This window comes from Haematobia irritans, chromosome 1 (genome assembly GCF_050003625.1).
Source record: "Haematobia irritans isolate KBUSLIRL chromosome 1, ASM5000362v1, whole genome shotgun sequence".
NCBI classification, from domain to species: domain Eukaryota; kingdom Metazoa; phylum Arthropoda; class Insecta; order Diptera; family Muscidae; genus Haematobia; species Haematobia irritans.
In genome coordinates this window covers 186,708,433-186,727,749 of record NC_134397.1, presented here as the reverse complement: position 1 = coordinate 186,727,749, position 19,317 = coordinate 186,708,433, and the positions used below count along the sequence as shown (strand labels likewise).

The 19,317-nt window shown below is 23.8% G+C and overlaps 1 protein-coding gene across 11 annotated transcripts in view; it reads right to left on the bottom strand.

The window, feature by feature from the left end:
* The window catches only part of scrib (scribble planar cell polarity protein), a 712,308-nt gene that overhangs the window by 534,857 nt on the left and 158,134 nt on the right, over window positions 1–19,317 (bottom strand). For all 11 annotated transcript variants that reach the window (XM_075292328.1, XM_075292330.1, XM_075292336.1 and 8 more), the window contains exons 4-6: window positions 8,273–8,441; window positions 4,213–4,626; window positions 3,728–4,094 (exon numbers count right to left, since the gene is read on the bottom strand). In XM_075292328.1, coding sequence (XP_075148443.1) covers window positions 3,728–4,094; window positions 4,213–4,626; window positions 8,273–8,441 — 950 coding nt within the window. The remainder of the gene's footprint in view (window positions 1–3,727; window positions 4,095–4,212; window positions 4,627–8,272; window positions 8,442–19,317) is intronic.

Here is a 19,317-nt window from a genome sequence, read left to right as displayed (position 1 = left end):
CTATCAGTTTAATTTTATTTAATCTTCATTGTTCTCCCTGCTGCACGTAGCTCTCCGCTAATATATAGTTTTAACTTTAACTTCAAGAACATCTTTTCAAGACCCTTCTTTCTGAATCAGAAGTTCTGATACCAAAAAATGTGCAATGCCTACGCAAATTTCAAAAAAATTAAGAAAATTTACATTTCTGGGATGCCTTCGAAAATGAAAACCACTTGAAGTTCTAGTCACGGTTGCAACTCGAGCCAAAAATAATCTAACAAAATTTGGAGAAAATTTTATCAAAAAACTACCAAACCAAAAAATCTTTTTTTGCAAAATTTTACTTCGATAAAATTGTATTTCTTTAGAAGATATTGCCAAAATTTAATTTTATTTGTATAGAAAATCATATTTCTATAGAAATTTTTGTCAAATTTTTATTTCTATAGAAAATTTTACCAATTTTTTTTTTCTAAAGAAAAATTGTGAAGTAAGTCTTAAATTTTACTTCTTTAGAAAATTTTGCCTAAATTTTATTTTACTTTTATAGAAATTTTTATTTCTATAGGAAATTTTGTCAAAAATTTATTTCTAAGTAAAAATTGTGAAGTACCTCTTAAATTGTATACCTTTAGAAAATTTTATTTAAATTTCATTTTACTTTATAGAAATTTTTATTTCTATAGAAAATTTGTCAAAATTTTATTTCCATAGAAAATGTTGTCAGCATTTTATTTCCATAGAAAATCTTGTCAAAATTTTATTTCTATAGAAAATTTTGTAAAAATTTTATTTCTATAGAAAATTTTGTCAAAATTTTATTTCTATAGAAAATTTTGTCAAAATTTTATTTCTATAGAAAATTTTGTCAAAATTTTATTTCTAAGGAAAAATTGTGAAGTAACTCTTAAATTGTATTTCTTTAGAAAAAGTTGTTTAAATTTTATTTTACTTTTATAGAAATTTTTATTTCTATAGAAAATTTTTCAAAATTTTATTTCCATAGAAAATGTTGTCAACATTTTATTTCCATAAAAAAAATTTATTTCTAAAGGAAAATTGTGAAGTACCTCTTACATTTTATTTCTTTAGAAAATTTTGTAAAAAAATTATTTCTATAGAATATTTGTCAAAATTTTATTTCCAAAGAAATTGTTGTCAACATTCTATTTCCATAGAAAATTTTGCCAAAATTTTATTTTTATAGAAAATTTTGTCAACATTTTATTCCTATAGAAAATTTTGTAAAAATTTTATTTCTAAAAAATTTTGTCAAAATTGTATTTCTATAGAAAATTTTGTCAAAATTTTATTTCTATAGAAAACTTTGTCAAAATTTTATTTCCATAGAAAATGTTGTCAAAATTTTATTTCTATAGAAAACTTTGTTAAAATTTTATTTCTATAGAAAATATTGTCAAAATTTTATTTCTAAGGAAAAATTGTCACGTATCTCTTAAATTGTATTTCTTTAGAAAATGTTGTTTGAATTTTATTTTACTTTTATAGAAATTTTTATTTCTCTAGAAAATTTGTCAAAATTTTATTTCCATAGAAAATCTTGTCAAAATTTTATTTCTACAGAAAATTTTGTCAAAATTTTATTTCTAAAGGAAAAATTGTGAAGTACATTTTATTTCTTTAGAAAATTTTGTAAAAAATTTATTTCTATAGAATATTTGTCAAAATTTTATTTCCATAGAAAATGTTGTCAACATTCTATTTCCATAGAAAATTTTGCCAAAATTTTATTTCTATAGAAAATTTTGTCAACATTTTATTCCTATAGAAAAATTTGTCAAAATGTTATTTCTATAGAAAATTTTGTAAAAATTTTATTACTAAAAAATTTTGTCAAAATTTTATTTCTATAGAAAATTTTGTCAACATTTTATCCCTATAGAAAAAATTATTAAAATGTTATTTCTATAGAAAATTTTGTCAAAATTTTATTTCTAAAAAATTTTGTCAAAATTTTATTTCTATAAAAAATTTTGTCAAAATTTTGTATCTTTAGAAAATGTCTAAATTTTATTTTACTTTTATAGAAATTTTTATTTCTATAGAAAATTTTGTCAAAATTTTATTTCTATAGAAAATATTGTCAAAATTTTATTTCTAAGGAAAAATTGTCACGTATCTCTTAAATTGTATTTCTTTAGAAAATGTTGTTTGAATTTTATTTTACTTTTATAGAAATTTTTATTTCTCTAGAAAATTTTATTTCCATAAAGGAAAAATTGTGAAGTACATTTTATTTCTTTAGAAAATTTTGTAAAAAATTTATTTCTATAGAATATTTGTCAAAATTTTATTTCCATAGAAAATGTTGTCAACATTCTATTTCCATAGAAAATTTTGCCAAAATTTTATTTCTATAGAAAATTTTGTCAACATTTTATTCCTATAGAAAAATTTGTCAAAATGATATTTCTATAGAAAATTCTGTAAAAATTTTATTTCTAAAAAATTTTGTCAAAATTTTATTTCTATAGAAAACTTTGTCAAAATTTTATATCTTTAGAAAATGTTGGCTAAATTTTATTTTACTTTTATAGAAATTTTTATTTCTATAGAAAATTTTGTCAAAATTTTATTTCTATAGAAAACTTTGTCAAAACTTTATTTCTAAAGAAAAATTGTGAGGTACCTCTTAAACTTTACTTCTTTAGAAAATGTTGTCTACATTTTATTTTACTTTTATAGAATTTTTTTTTTCTATAGAAAATTGTGTCAAAATTTTATTTCCATAGAAAATCTTGTCAAAATTTTATTTCTACAGAAAATTTTGTCAAAATTTTATTTTTAAAGGAAAAATTGTGAAGTACATCTTAAATTTTATTTTTTTTAGAAAATTTTGTAAAAATTTTATTTCTATAGAATATTTGTCAAAATTTTATTTCCATAGAAAATGTTGTCAACATGTCTATAGAAAATTTTGCCAAAATTTTATTTCTATAGAAAATTTTGTCAACATTTTATTCCTATAGAAAATTTTGTCAAAATTTTATTTCTATGGAAAACTTTGTCAAAATTTTATTTCTATAGAAAATTTTGTCAAAATTTTATTTCTAAGGACAAATTGTGAAGTACCTCTTAAATTGTATTTCTTTAAAAAATATTGTCTAAATTTTGCTTTACTTTTATAGAAATTTTTATTTCTATAGAAAATTTTGTCAACATTTTATTTCCATGAAAATATTGTCAAAATTTTATTTCTAAGGAAAAATTGTGAAGTACCTCTTAAATTTTATTTCCATAGAAAATGTTGTCAACATTCTATTTCCATAGAAAATTTTGCCAACATTTTATTTCTATAGAAAACTTTGTCAACATTTTATTTCTAAAGAAAAAACCTTCCCATTAGGTGGTGGGATGAAAAACCAACCTGATTTACTTCATTTATCTTCAGCACATAAACTTTCATTAGTTTTGCGTTCATAATTTAATAACAAAAAAGGTTATAATTTAATAACAAATATCTATAGAAACAATTTATTATGTAAACGGTCGTCTATATGATGGAATGTTTCATAAATTTTTAAAACTGAACAAATATTTGTACAAATTCATATTTTGTGTGCTTATAGTAGTCGAGCAATCAGTTTATTCAAGTAGTCCTCAAATATCCTATACAAAGTTTTTTTTTTAATATTCAAAAATTCTATCATGCCAATTTTAAATAACACATGCACGGCATCTTATATCAACTCACAATTAATACAACAACACATACGACACTCACCTGTTCACCCGTTTCCTCATCCACATCCGGTTGAAATGTCAACAATGGCTGTGCCTGATTTTCCGATAACCAAACAGCTTTCAATTGTAAATTCACCAGAGAATAGGGCAGATATTGCAATTGATTGCCCGATACATCCAAGACATGTAAAACACTGCAATTACCCAACTCTGGGGGCAATTTCTTCAGTTTATTGTCACGCAAACTGAGGACACCCAAACAGGCGCAATTGCCAATCTCAATGGGTAGCTGTTCGAGGGCATTACGGTCAACATTTAAATTATTTAATTTGGTCATTTGGCCAATAGAGGCTGGCAATTCGGCTAGGAAGTTTTCGGTGAGTATAAGTTCTTGCATATTTTCACAGCTGGAAGAGAAAGTGCACAAAAGAAGAAAATCAAATAAAATGCAATCAAATGAAATGATGGGGGAAATTTATTTATTTTTCTAGTTTGGTTTTTTAATTAATTTAATTTTGTACTTACTCTCCAATATTTGTGTTGAGTCTTTGTAAACGATTTTGGTCCAATTTTAATATAGACAAACGATGCAATTTCGCTATACCATCCGGTAGATATTCCAATAGATTTTGTGACAAATCTAAATCGTTTAGACTTGTTAGGCCACCAATTTCATTGGGTATCTCTTCGAGGCGATTTTCCGATACATCCAAATATTCCAAATTTGTTAGGAGTCCCAATTCTGGGGGTAGTTTTTGTAATTGATTATGATCTAGCCAGAGTTCTTTGAGAGCTGGTAAATAACCCAAATAAGGTGGCAGTTGTTCGATTTCATTATCGCCCAAATCAAGGCGTTGAAGTTTTGTTAATTTACTAATGGACTCGGGTAAATGTTTTAGGAGATTCTCACGCAATTCCAGAGATTCCAATTGAGTTAAGCTAAACGAAAAAAGTGGGGAAAAGAAAAAAAATCAATTAAAAAAATTATATTTGTTAGGGAGAGGTTATTGTGAATATGGGTACTTAAAATGCTGATGTGAAATGATTTCTAAAAACATGTTACACTCACAGAAAAAAACATTAGTGGCAATTATACTCAATCTTGGGAAAATCCACTATGAAAGAAAGTAGACAAAAATAAAAAACCGCCAACAACAAATTATTCAAGCGCCATCTATACAGAATTTTTTATTTCCTTGGAAATTTTTGTCAAAATTTTATTTCTAAGAAAATTTTATCAAAATTTTATTTCCATAGAAAATTTTGTCAAAATTTTATTCCTATAGAAAATGTTGTCAAAATTTTATTTCTATAGAAAATTTTGTCAAAACTTTATTTCTAAAGAAAATTTTGTCAAAATTTTATTTCCATAGAAAATTTTGTCAAAATTTTATTTCCATAGAAAATTTTGTAAAAAATTTATTTCCATAGAAAATTTGTCAAAATTTTATTTCTATAGAAAATTTTGTCAAAAATTTATTTCTATAGAAAATTTTGTCAAAATTTTATTTCTATAGAAGATTTTGTCTAAATTTTATTTCTATAGAAAATTTTGTCAAAAATTTATTTCCAGAGTAAATATTTTCAAAATTTTATTTATATAGCAAATTTGTCAAAATTTTAATTCTATAGAAAATTTTGTCAAAACTTTATTTCTATAGAAAATTTTGTCAAAATTCTATTTCCATAGAAAATTTTGTCAAAATTTTATTTCCATAGAAAATTTTGTCAAAATTTTATTTCTATAGAAAATTTTGTCAAAACTTTATAATTTCATTTCTATAGAAAATTTTGTCAAAATTTTATTTCTATAGAAAATTTTGTCAAAAATTTATTTCCAGAGAAAATTTTGTCAAAACTTTATTTCTATAGAAAAGTTGGTTAAAATTTTATTTCTATAGAAAAATCTGTCAAAATTTTATTTCTCCAGAAAATGTTGTCAAAATTTTATTTCCAAAGAAAATTTTATCAAAATTTAATTTCTATAGAAAATTTTGTCAAAATTTTATTTCTGTAGAAAATTTTGTCAAAATTTTATTTCTATAGAAAATTTTGTCAAAATTTTATTTCCAAAGAAAATTTTATCAAAATTTCATTTCTATAGAAAATTTTGTCAAAATTTTATTTCTATAGAAAATTTTGTCAAAATTTTATTTCTATAGAAAAGTTGGTAAAAATTTTCTATAGAAAAGTTGGTCAATAGTTTATTTCTATAGAAAATTTTGTCAAAATTTTATATAGAAAATTTATAGAAAATTCTGTCAAAATTTTATTTCTATAGAAAAGTTGGTCAATAGTTTATTTCTATAGAAAATTTTGTCAAAATTTTATATAGAAAATTTATAGAAAATTTATAGAAAATTTTGTCAAAATTTCATTTCTATAGAAAATTTTGTCAAAATTTTATTTCTATAGAAAATGTTGTCAAATATTTATTTCTGTAGAAAAGGTGGTCAAAATTGTATTTGTATAGAAAAGTTGGTCAACATTTTATTTCTATAGAAAATTTTGTCAAAATTTTATTTCTATAGAAAATTTTGTCAAAACTTTATTTTTATAGAAAATTTTGTCAAATTTTTATTTCTATAGAAAATTTTGTCAAATTTTTATTTCTATAGAAAATGTTGTCAAAATTTTATTTCTATAAAAATGTTGTCAAAATTTTATTTCTATAGAAAATTCTGTGAAAATTTTATTTCTATAGAAAATTCTGTCAAAATTTTATTTCTACAGAAAATTTTGTCAAAATTTTATTTCTATACAAAATTTTGTCAAAATTTTATTTCTAATTATACAATTATTCTTCGAGCTTTATGGACAGATATAGATTAAGGAACATGGTTAATAGAGCCATTGAAAAGAAAACGCCAGATACCAATCTATACACGCCTGGACTGTACATGTTTCGGTTCGGGCGAATGAACCTTTCCACAGCCTTTAGTATAGTCTGGCTGGGAGAGATAACTCAATTTTGGGCCCTTGTACAGTGGGAGAAAAGATGATTCAATTTGTAAGAGGAAATTTCCCAAATGTTTTCTCCATAAGGAGTTAGCATAAAGGGCCCAAAATTGAGTTATCTCTCCCAGCCAGACTATACTAAAGGCTGTGGAAAGGTTCATTCGCCCGAACCGAAACATGTACAGTCCAGGCGTGTATAGATTGGTATCTGGCGTTTTCTTTTCAATGGCTCTATTAACCATGTTCCTTAATCTATATCTGTCCATAAAGCTCGAAGAATAATTGTATAATTAGATATAATGCATTTGGACGTCAATTGCCTGTTTCATTATCAGGCTAACATGAAATATAATAAGCAACGATGAGCCCGTCGTAAAACTAGGAAAAGCACGACTAATGTACGCGTTAGAATTGTTGTTGTATCCTGGAAACCAGTTTCTGTTAATTGTCATATGTTGTAGTTGACTGTAGAAACAACAAGCATTGTTCGACTGTTCACCACTTAGGTGAATTCTAACAAATTAGCTTTCTAAAAATAAATTTCGTGTTGTTGCATTACTATGTAACAAAACGAAATAAAAATAAGATTAAGGGACTTGTAAGTTATATGAAAAGATGATGTACAGTGGGAGAAAAGATGATTCAATTTGTAAGAGGAAATTTCCCAAATGTTTTCTCCATAAGGAGTTAGCATAAAGGGCCCAAAATTGAGTTATCTCTCCCAGCCAGACTATACTAAAGGCTGTGGAAAGGTTCATTCGCCCGAACCGAAACATGTACAGTCCAGGCGTGTATAGATTGGTATCTGGCGTTTTCTTTTCAATGGCTCTATTAACCATGTTCCTTAATCTATATCTGTCCATAAAGCTCGAAGAATAATTGTATAATTAGATATAATGCATTTGGACGTCAATTGCCTGTTTCATTATCAGGCTAACATGAAATATAAAATTTTATTTCTATAGAAAATTCTGTGAAAATTTTATTTCTATAGAAAATTCTGTGAAAATTTTATTTCTATAGAAAATTCTGTCAAAATTTTATTTCTACAGAAAATTTTGTAAAAATTTTATTTCTATACAAAATTTTGTCAAAATTTTATTTTTATAGAAAATTCTGTGAAAATTTTATTTCTATAGAAAATTCTGTGAAAGTTTTATTTCTATAGAAAATTCTGTCAAAATTTTATTTCTACAGAAAATTTTGTCAAAATGTTATTTCTATAAAAAAGTTGGTCAAAATTTTATTTCTATAGAAAATTTCGTCAAAATTTTATTTCTATAGAAAATTTTGTCAAAATTTTATTTCTATAGAAAATTTTGTCAAAACTTTATTTTTATAGAAAATTTTGTCAACATTTTATTTCTACAGAAAATTCTATCAAAATTTCATTTCTATAGAAAATTTTGTCAAAATTTCATTTCTATACAAAAAAAATTTCTATAGGAAAATACAGATAATTTGTGAAGTGTTATTTAGTTGGAGGGAGATATTTTGCAAAATCTATCATCAGGAATTCTACCAAATAAATCTACCATTTTTGGTAGAATTCTACCAACAACCGTGAATATAAATCGAGGAATTTTAGCTTTATGAATAGAAAAATTGTAAAATTGGATATACTCACCAACCAAAGTCTGCTGGTAATGTAGTGAGTGACATGTCATTTAAACCTAATGTTCTTAAATTTTTTAATTGTGAAAAGCCTGCGGGTAATTTTGGAATTGGATTCGAACTGAAATCAGCCATTTGTAAACTTTTCAAGTGTTTGATATCATCGGGAATGTCTGGAATATCTGAAAAAAAAAGAAAACGAAAATATGATTACATATGTATAATTGATCAATAAGAATAAATATATGAATATTACAAAGTATGAATAAATTTTATTTATTTTTTTATTAATTTTTAATTCAATTTTACTAAAGTAATTTAATTTTAAATTAAATTAAAATAAATTAAATTACATATAATATAAATTAATTTAATCTTAGTTACACTTTCTGTGTACCATGCAATATTGTTAAAAGTTATTTTGATTACAGATACATCTATGTGTGCCATTCTTTTCATAGCGCATCTTTAAGTACCTTCATCGATTTTGTTGCACCTTGAAAGTGAATGAAGTACTCTCAATAAGTAGCATTACTTACACATAACATCCAAAGTGGATGTGATGACATACTTAAGATTTTACCACCGTAGATGAAAAACAACGAAGAAAGGAAGCAGGAATGTCAAAGTGAATTAAATCTACCTTGAAAGAGCATTACACCAGACCATTGAAACATTCACTTTATGGGACAAACAATAAAGTCAAATATGAGAAAAACAATGCAATAAGTCTATCAAATCCGTATACAATCAAACGGCACACTTTTTACTGCACAATCTATTGACCCTTGGGGGCATTGACAACGATGACATCGATGCAATATAAATCTGAATGGCATAGGGGGGCCACAGGCAAAAATAATCCTTTTCTTCCCCATCCAACCAAGCAGACATATGTTCAAAGACACACTCAATCGGATTCTATTCATGGTAGCATACACGCAAAAAAATAATTCTTTCCTCCCAAACGAAATTTAAGACAAACAAAGTTCGTTTCTCATTTGCTTTTGCTGTAAGGAAGTGTATTTGGAAGAAAATTATATATTTTTTGTGATAAACGTTTATTCTTTTCCAGGATGTAAAAACAATTTCATAAAGACTAACTCAAAAAAAAAAAAACATTGTTTTCTTGCTAATTGCATTTTCCCTCACATCTTTCTCACTTCCACGAGGTTTTTTAGTTCTTAACACCTTTTCCTGTAATACCAACAATGTAGAAGAAATTATACGATATTTTTAAAATCTTTTTATACCCTCCACCATAGGATGGGGGTATATTAACTTTGTCATTCCGTTTGTAACACATCGAAATATTGCTCTAAGACCCCATAAAGTATATATATTCTGGGTCGTGGTGAAATTCTGAGTCGATCTAAGCATGTCCGTCCGTCCGTCCGTCTGTCCGGCTGTCCGTCCGTCTGTGGAAATCACGCTAACTTCCGAACGAAACCAGCTATCGACTTGAAACTTGGCACAAGTAGTTGTTATTGATGTAGGTCGGATGGTATTGAAAATGGGCCATATCGGCCCACGTTTACGTATAGCCCCCATATAAACCGATCCCCAAATTTGGCTTGCGGAGCCTTCCGGAGCAGCAAAATTTATCCGATCCGGTTGAAATTTGGTACGTGGTCTAAGTATACGGTCTCTAACAACCATGCAAAAATTGGTCCATATCGGTCCATAAATATATATAGCTCCCATATAAACCGATCCCCGGATTTGACCTCCGGAGCCTCTTGGAGGAGCAAACTTCATCCTACCCGATTGAAATTTGGTACGTGGTGTTAGTATATGGTCTCTAACAACCATGCAAAAACTGGTCCATATCGGTCCATAATTATATATAGCTCCCATATAAACCGATCCCCAGATTTGACCTCCGGAGCCTCTTGGAGGGGCAAAATTCATCCGATCCGTTTGAAATTGGGTACCTGATGTTAGTATACGGTCTCTAACAAGCATGCAAAAATTGGTCCATATCGGTCCATAATTATATATAGCTCCCATATAAACCGATCCCCAGATTTGAACTCTGGAGCCTCTTGGATGAGCAAAATTCATCCGATCCAATTGAAATTTAGTACGTGGTGTTAGTATGTGGTCTCTAACAACCATGCAAAAATTGGTCCATATCGGTAGATAATTATATATAGCTCCCATATAAACCGATCCCCAGATTTGACCTCCGGAGCCTCTTGGAGGAGCAAAAGTCATCCGATGCGGTTGAAATTTGGTACATTTCGTTAGTATATGGCCTCTAACAGCCATGTAAAAATTGTCAAATTTTATTACTATAGAAAGTTTTGTCAAAATTTCATTTCTATAGAAAGTTTTGTAAAAAGTTTATTTCTATAGCAATGTTTGTCAACATTTTATTTCCATAGAAAATTTTGTCAAAATTTTATTTCTATAGAAAATTTTGTAAAAAATTTATTTCTGTAGAAAATTTTGTCAACATTTTATTTCTATAGACAATTTTGTCAACATTTTATTTCTATAGAACATTTTGTCAACATTTTATTTCTATAGAAAATTTTGTCAACATTTTATTTCTATAGAAAATGTTGTCAAAATTTTATTGCTATAGAAAATTTTGTCAACATTTTACTTCCATAGAAAATTTTGTCAACATTTTATTTCTATAGAAAATTTTGTCAAGTTTTTATTTCTATAGAAAATTTTTTCAAAATTTTATTTCTATAGAAAATTTTGTCAAACTGAATTATATACGTATTTAATCGGCCTTTTTTTTGTTTAATATATACCCTTTATGGACTAACTTACAATTTAGAAGACAGTGTTAAAAAGTTTTACCATACCTTGCCATCGGCAAGCCTTTAGTAGAAGTTCCTACGCAATCCATGGTGGAGGGTACATAAGATTCGGCCTGGCCGAACTTACGGCCGTATATACTTGTTTTACCTTTCGCGCGGACCATGCACTTTGTAAGCCAACATACTAACCACTGAGCTATGTACCTGTTATGGTCATCAATAGATAAAATTTTCTATAGAAATAAAATTTTGAGAAAATTTTCTATAGAAATAAAACTTTGACAAAATTTTCTATAGAAATAAAATTTTGACAAAATTATCTATCGAAATAGAAGTTTGAAAAAACTTTCTATAAAAATAAAATTTGACAAAATTTTCTATAGGAATCATATGTTGACAAAATTTTCCATAGATATATAAAATTTCGACAAAATTTCCCATAGAAATAAAATTTTGGCAAAATTTTCTATAGAAATAACATTTTGAGAAAATTTTCTATAGAAATAAAATTATGACAACATTTTCTATAGAAATAAAATTATGACAAAATTTTCTATAGAAATAAAATTTTGACAAAATTTTCTATAGAAACAAAATTTTGACAACATTTTCTATCGAAATAAAATTTTGACAAAATTTTCTATAGAAATAAAATTTTAACAAAATTTTCTATAGAAATAAAATTTTGACAAAATTTTTTATAGAAATAAAATGTTGACAAAATTTTCTATAGCAATAAAGTTTTGACAAAATTTGTTATAGAAATGAAATTTTGACAAAATTTTCTATAGGAATTAAATGTTGACAAAATTTTCTATAGAAATAAAATGTTGACAAAATTTTCTATAGAAATAAAATTTTGACAAAATTTTCTATAGAAATAAAATTTTGACAAAATTTTCTATAGAAATAAAATTTTGGCAAAATTTTCTATAGAAGTAAAATTTTGACAAAATTTTCTATAGAAATAAAATTTTGACAAAATTTTCTATAGAAATAAAATTTTGAGAAAATTTTCTATAGAAATAAAATTTTGACAAAATTATCTATAGAAATAGAAGTTTGACAAAACTTTCTATAAAAATAAAATTTGACAAAATTTTCTATAGGAATCATATGTTGACAAAATTTTCCATAGAAATATAAAATTTCGACAAAATTTCCCATAGAAATAAAATTTTGGCAAAATTTTCTATAGAAATAAAATTTTGACAAAATTTTCTATAGAAATAAAATTTTGACAAAATTTTCTATGGGAATCATATGTTGACAAAATTTTCCATAGAAATATAAAATTTCGACAAAATTTTCCATAGAAATAAAATTTTGACAAAATTTTCTATAGAAATAAAATATAAGAAATAAAATTTTGACAAAATTTTCTCTGGAAATAAATTTTTTGACAAAATTTTCCATAGAATAAAATTTTGACAAAATTGTTTATAGAAATAAAATTTTGACAAAATTTTCTATAGGAATAAAATGTTGACAAAATTTTCTATAGAAATAAAATTTTGACAAAATTTGCTATAGAAATAAAATTTTGACAAAATTTTCTATAGAAATAAAATTTTGGCAAAATTTTCTATAGAAGTAAAATTTTGACAAAATTTTCTATAGAAATAAATTTAATTATATTTGCTTACTTCGGCTTGAGGTCATGTGAATAAAAACAGATGTTGTTGTTTTTTGAGTTGTATTTTTATATTTAAAATTTTCCAATATTTCGAGACATCTCCGATGCTCGTCTTCAGGGAAATTAATTTAAATTTAAAGAACAGTGAACTTCTTTACAAGGGAGTATATTTACAAGCAAATATAATTAAAAGTTTAAAGGTCAACTAATTAAAACAACGAAATAAATTTTTGACAAAATTTCCCATAGAAATAAAATTTTGACAAAATTTTCCATAGAATAAAATTTTGACAAGATTGTCTATAGAAATAAAATTTTGACAAAATTTTCTATAGAAATATAAAATTTTGACAAAATTTTCTATAGGAATAAAATGTTGACAAAATTTTCTATAGAAATAAAATTTTGGCAAAATTTTCTATAGAAGTAAAATTTTGACAAAATTTTCTATAGAAATAAATTTTTGACAAAATTTCCCATAGAAATAAAATTTTGACAAAATTTTCCATAGAATAAAATTTTGACAAAATTGTCTATAGAAATAAAATTTTGATAAAATTTTCTATAGAAATATAAAATTTTGACAAAATTTCCCATAGAAATAAAATTTTGCAAAAAATTTTTATAGAAATGCAATTTTCTATAGAAATACAATTTTGACAAAATTTTCTATATAAATACAATTTTGACAAAATTTTCTATAGAAATAAAATTTTGACAAAATTTTCTATAGAAATAAAATTTTGACAAAATTTTCTTTGGAAATAAAATTTTAGCAAAATTTCCCATAGAAATAAAATTTTGACAAGATTTTATATAGAAATAAAATTTTGAAAAAATTGTCTATAGAAATAAAATTTTGACAAAATTTTCTATAGAAATAAAATTTTGACAACATTTTCTATAGAAATAAAATTTTGACAACATTTTCTATAGAAATAAAATTTTGACAAAATTTTCTTTGGAAATAAAATTTTGACAAAATTTTTCATAGAATAAAATTTTGACAAAATTTTCTATAGAAATAAAATTTTGAAAAAATTGTCTATAGAAATAAAATTTTGACAAAATTTTCTATAGAAATAAAATTTTGACAAAATTTTCTATAGAAATAAAATTTTGGCAAAATTTTCTATAGAAGTAAAATTTTGACAAAATTTTCTATAGACATAAAATTTTGACAAAATTTTCTATAGAAGTAAAATTTTGACAAAATTTTCTATAGACATAAAATTTTGACAAAATTTTCTATAGAAATAAAATTTTGACAAAATTTTCTATAGAAATAAAATTTTGACAAAATTTTCTATAGAAATAAATTTAATTGTATTTGCTTAGTTCGGCTTGTGAATAAAAACAGATGTTGTTGTTTTTTGAGTTGTATTTTTATATTTAAAATTTTCCAATATTTCGAGACATCTCCGATGCTCGTCTTCAGGGAAATTAATTTAAATGTAAAGAACAGTGAACTTCTTTACAAGGGAGTATATTTACAAGCAAATATAATTAAAAGTTTAAAGGTCAACTAATTAAAACAACGAAATAAATTTTTGACAAAATTTCCCATAGAAATAAAATTTTGACAAAATTTTCCATAGAATAAAATTTTGACAAAATTTTCCATAGAATAAAATTTTGACAAAATTGTCTATAGAAATAAAATTTTGACAAAATTTTCTATAGAAATATAAAATTTTGACAAAATTTTCTATAGAAATATAAAATTTTGACAAAATTTTCTATAGGAATAAAATGTTGACAAAATTTTCTATAGAAATAAAATTTTGGCAAAATTTTCTATAGAAATAAAATTTTGACAAAATTTTCCATAGAATAAAATTTTGACAAAATTTTCTATAGAAATATAAAATCTTAGCAAAATTTCCCATAGAAATAAAATTTTGACAAGATTTTATATAGAAATAAAATTTTGAAAAAATTGTCTATAGAAATAAAATTTTGACAAAATTTTCTATAGAAATAAAATTTTGACAACATTTTCTGTAGAAATAAAATTTTGACAACATTTTCTATAGAAATAAAATTTTGACAACATTTTCTATAGAAATACAATTTTGACAAAATTTTTTATAGAAATAAAATTTTGACAAAATTTTTTATAGAAATAAAATTTTGACAAAATTTTCTATAGAAATAAAATTTTGACAAAATTTTCTTTGGAAATAAAATTTTGACAAAATTTTTCATAGAATAAAATTTTGACAAAATTTTCTATAGAAATAAAATTTTGAAAAAATTGTCTATAGAAATAAAATTTTGACAAAATTTTCTTTAGGAATCATATGTTGACAAAATTTTCCATAGTGAAATTGTCTATAGAAATAAGATTGTGACAAAATTTTCTATACGAATAAAATTTTGACAAAATTATCTTTGGAAATAAAATTGTGACAAAATATTCTATAGATATAAAATTTTGACAAAATTTCCCATAGAAATTAAATTTTGACAAAATTTTATATAGAAATAAAATTTTGACAAAATTTTATATAGAAATAAAATTTTGACAAAATTTTCTATGGAAATAAAATTTTGACAAAATTATCTATGGAAATAAAATTTTGACAAAATTTTCTATAGATGTAAAATTTTGACAAAATTTTCCATAGAAATAAAATTTTGACAAAATTTCCCATAGAAATAAAATTTTGACAAAATTTGATATAGAAATAAAATTTTGACAAAATTTTCTATAGAAATAAAATTTTGACAAAATTTTCTATAGGAATAAAATTTTGATAAAATTATCTTTGGAAATAAAAGTGTGACAAAATTTTCTATAGATATAAAATTTTGACAAAATTTTCCATAGAAATAAAATTTTGACAAAATTTTATATAGAAATAAAATTTTGACAAAATTTTCTATAGAAATAAAATTTTGACAAAATTTTCTATGGAAATAAAATTTTGACAAAATTATCTATGGAAATAAAATTTTGACAAAATTTTCTATAGAAATAAAATTTTGACAAAATTTTCTATAGAAATAACATTTTGACAACATTTTCTATAGAAATAAAATTTTGACAAATTTTTCAATAGTATATCTATGTTGACAAAATTTTCTATAGAAATAAAATGTTGACATTTTTGGTAATTTTCTTCAAATTTTGGTAGATTATTTTTGGCTCGAATGGCAACCGTGTATAGGTAACACAATTATTTACTTTTCCCTACAATGATAACATGAATTCCGATTTATTTTCTCAATGGTGGACTTATAAAAACAAATGTACTGCTCTTTAGCTAAATGCCACCTACCCTAAACTTGTTGATATGTCCCGCTGTTTCCTCGACTATCATTGTCAAACGGAGAAAACTGGAATTGAGAAACTACTAATAATGAAATTGTCTCTTATTTTATTGGCGAAAAGGACGATAACATATACGTGAAACGATGTCATGTCAAAACAATTATCAGGAACCCACACAACGAGGACATATTGGTTTAGACATGGTACCAGACTTGGTTTGCCATACTTACACGTGTAAAGAGAATGACACACTTTAGGATAGAAAAACACAGGGCCGCATGGAATGTGGAATGTGGTAAAATTAAAACAAGATATACTGCAGTGGTTGAGAGAAGTGTGAAAACGGAAATGGCAACTTCCTTTGCTATTCTACCAATTCTAGGAGTGGACAAGCATTTAAATTTAAAGATTTTAAGGTAAGTTAAACTGAGAAATGTAATTCAACTAAATTAGTTTAAAATGAAATAAAATAAAAAACAAAACGAAATAAATTCAAATTATAAAATCTGTTGGGCTATTAAATAAATTAAGTCCATTTTAATTCAATTTAGAAAATTTTGCCAAAATTTTATTTCTATAGAAAATTTTGTCACAATTTTATTTCGATAGGAACTTTGGTCAAAATTTTATTTCTATAAAACATTTCGTCAAAATTTCATTTCTATAGAAAATTTTGTGAAAATTTCATTTCTATAGAAAATTTTGTAAAAATTTCATTTCTATAGAAAATTTTGTCTAAACTTTATTTCTATAGAAAAATTTGTCAAATTGCATTTCTATAGAAAATTTTGTCAAATTGCATTTCTATAGAAAATTTTTTGAAAATTTTATTTCTACAGAAAATGTTGTCAAATTTTATCAAAATTTTGTTTCTATAGAAAATTTTGTCAAAATTTTATTTCTATAGAAAATTTTGCCAAATTTTATTTCTATAGAAAATTTTGTCAAAATTTTATCAAAATTTTGTTTCTATAGAAAATTTTTTCAAAATTTTATTTCTATAGAAAATTTGCTCAAAATTTTATTTCTATAGAAAATTTTGTCAAAATTTTAGTTCTATAGAAAATTTTGTCAAAATTTTATTTCTATAGAAAGTTTTGTCAAAATTTTATTTCTAGAGATAATTTTGTCAAAATTTTATTTCTAGAGATAATTTTGTTAAATTTTATTTCTATAGGAAATTTTTGTCGAATCTTATTTATATTGAAAATTTTATCAAAATTTTATTTCTATAGAAAATTCGTTTCTCTTTGGCCATGAAAATTCTTAAAATAATCGTTAGACGTTGTTATGGCAACTCCGCCGGTGGTCCAGGGTTCTGAGGCGACTGTTAACGCGTATGGTGCACGCAACACAGGTTCGAGTCACGGTAGCGTAAATCTTTTACGTTTTTACGTTTTCAAATCATAAACGCTGGTTGTTGTCTTGACAACGCATGATGTCATTTAATCGTTGCCAGATTGAAACCTACTGTTCTCCACACCACATGTGTGTTGATTGACTTTCATGAACGGATAATTTTGAAATGATCACGCCGTTATAAAATCACCCTTTAGTTAGAACATTTTATTAAAATTTTTCTACACTTATAATGCATTTCACAAAAAACCTTAGTTTCATAATAAAAACAAAAGAGTTTTATAATTTTTTTTTAACGACCGATCGTCACTTGTCCAAATTTGAAATTCTTTTATTTTACCTCCGGCATTTCAGTATCTCAGGCACGCTCATGGAGAAGGACATTAAATAGCAAGTACTTGAGCAAAACAGCACAAACAACAGTGACATGCAAAAAGGAGTAAACGTTCGTCCATTATCTAGCATTCAAGTAACAGTTGCATCAGTGAAGGAGACGAAAAAACAATAGATTTGTTGTTGACCCAGTTTCAGGATATACAATGAACATGAGGGGGAGGGACAATGCAATTGTGCAAAGAGAGAGAGAGAGAGAGAGAGAGAATAACACCCTTACACACATATACATTATACTTTATGTAGGTATATTTCACTCATACATACAAGTTGATAATACTTCATTCGTATGAAATGAAAATTGCAAGAACCCTGGGAGTTACCGTATTCAAGGTTTAGTAGTTTTCGTATCATCATTTGGTATAAAAGTTATTTAAGTACTTTAACGTAACTTTGATTTACACAATTATATATTGCATATGAATATGCAAAATTTTATTTCTACGAGTATAGAAAATTTTGTCAAAATTTTATTTCTATAGAAAATTTTGTCAAAATTTTATTTCTATAGAAAATTTTGTCAAAATTTTATTTCTATAGAAAATTTTGCCAAAATTTTATTTCTATAGAAAATTTTGTCAAAATTTTATTTCTATAGAAAATTTTGTCAAAATTTTATTTCTATAGAAAATTTTGTCAAAATTTTATTTCTATAAATTTTTTTTTCAAAATTTTGATCTATAGAAAATTTTGTCAAAATTTTATTTCTATAGAAAATTTTGTCAAAATTTTATTTCTATAGAAAATTTTGTCAAAATGTTATTTCTATAGAAAATTTTGTCAAAATATTATTTTTATAGAAAATTTTGTCAAAGTTTTATTTTTATAGAACATTTTGTCAAAATTTTATTTCTATAGAAAATTTTGTCAAATTTTTATTTCTATAGAAAATTTTGTCAAAATTTTATTTCTATAGAAAATTTTATTTCTATAGAAAATTTTTTCAAAATTTTATTTCTATAGAAAATTTTGTCAAAATATTATTTCTATAGAAAATTTTGTCAAAATTTTATTTCTATAAAAAATTTTGTCAAAATTTTATTTCTATAGAAAATTTTGTCAAAATTTTATTTCTATAGAAAATTTTGTCACAATTTTATTTCTATAGAAAATTTTGTCAAAATGTTATTTTTATAGAAAATGTTATTTTTATAGAAAATGTTGTCAAAATTTTATTTTTATAGAAAATTTTGTAAAAATTTTATTTTTATTGAAATTTTGTCAAAATTTTATTTCTATAGAAAATTTTGTCAACATTTTATTTCTATAGAAAATTTTGTCAAAATTTTATTTCTATAGAAAATTTTGTCAAAATTTTATTTCTATAGAAAATTTTGTCAAAATTTTATTTTTATAGAAAATTTTGCCAAAGTTTTATGTTTATAGAAAATTTTGTAAAAATTTTATTTTTATTGAAAATTTTGTCAACATTTTATTTTTATAGAAAATTTTGTCAAAATTTTATTTTTATAGAAAATTTTGTCAAAATTTTATTTCTATAGAAAATGTTGTCAAAATTTTATTTCTATAGAAAATTTTGTCAAAATTTTATTTCTATAGAAAATTTTGTCACAATTTTATTTCTATAGAAAAATTTTCTCAAAATTTTATTTCTA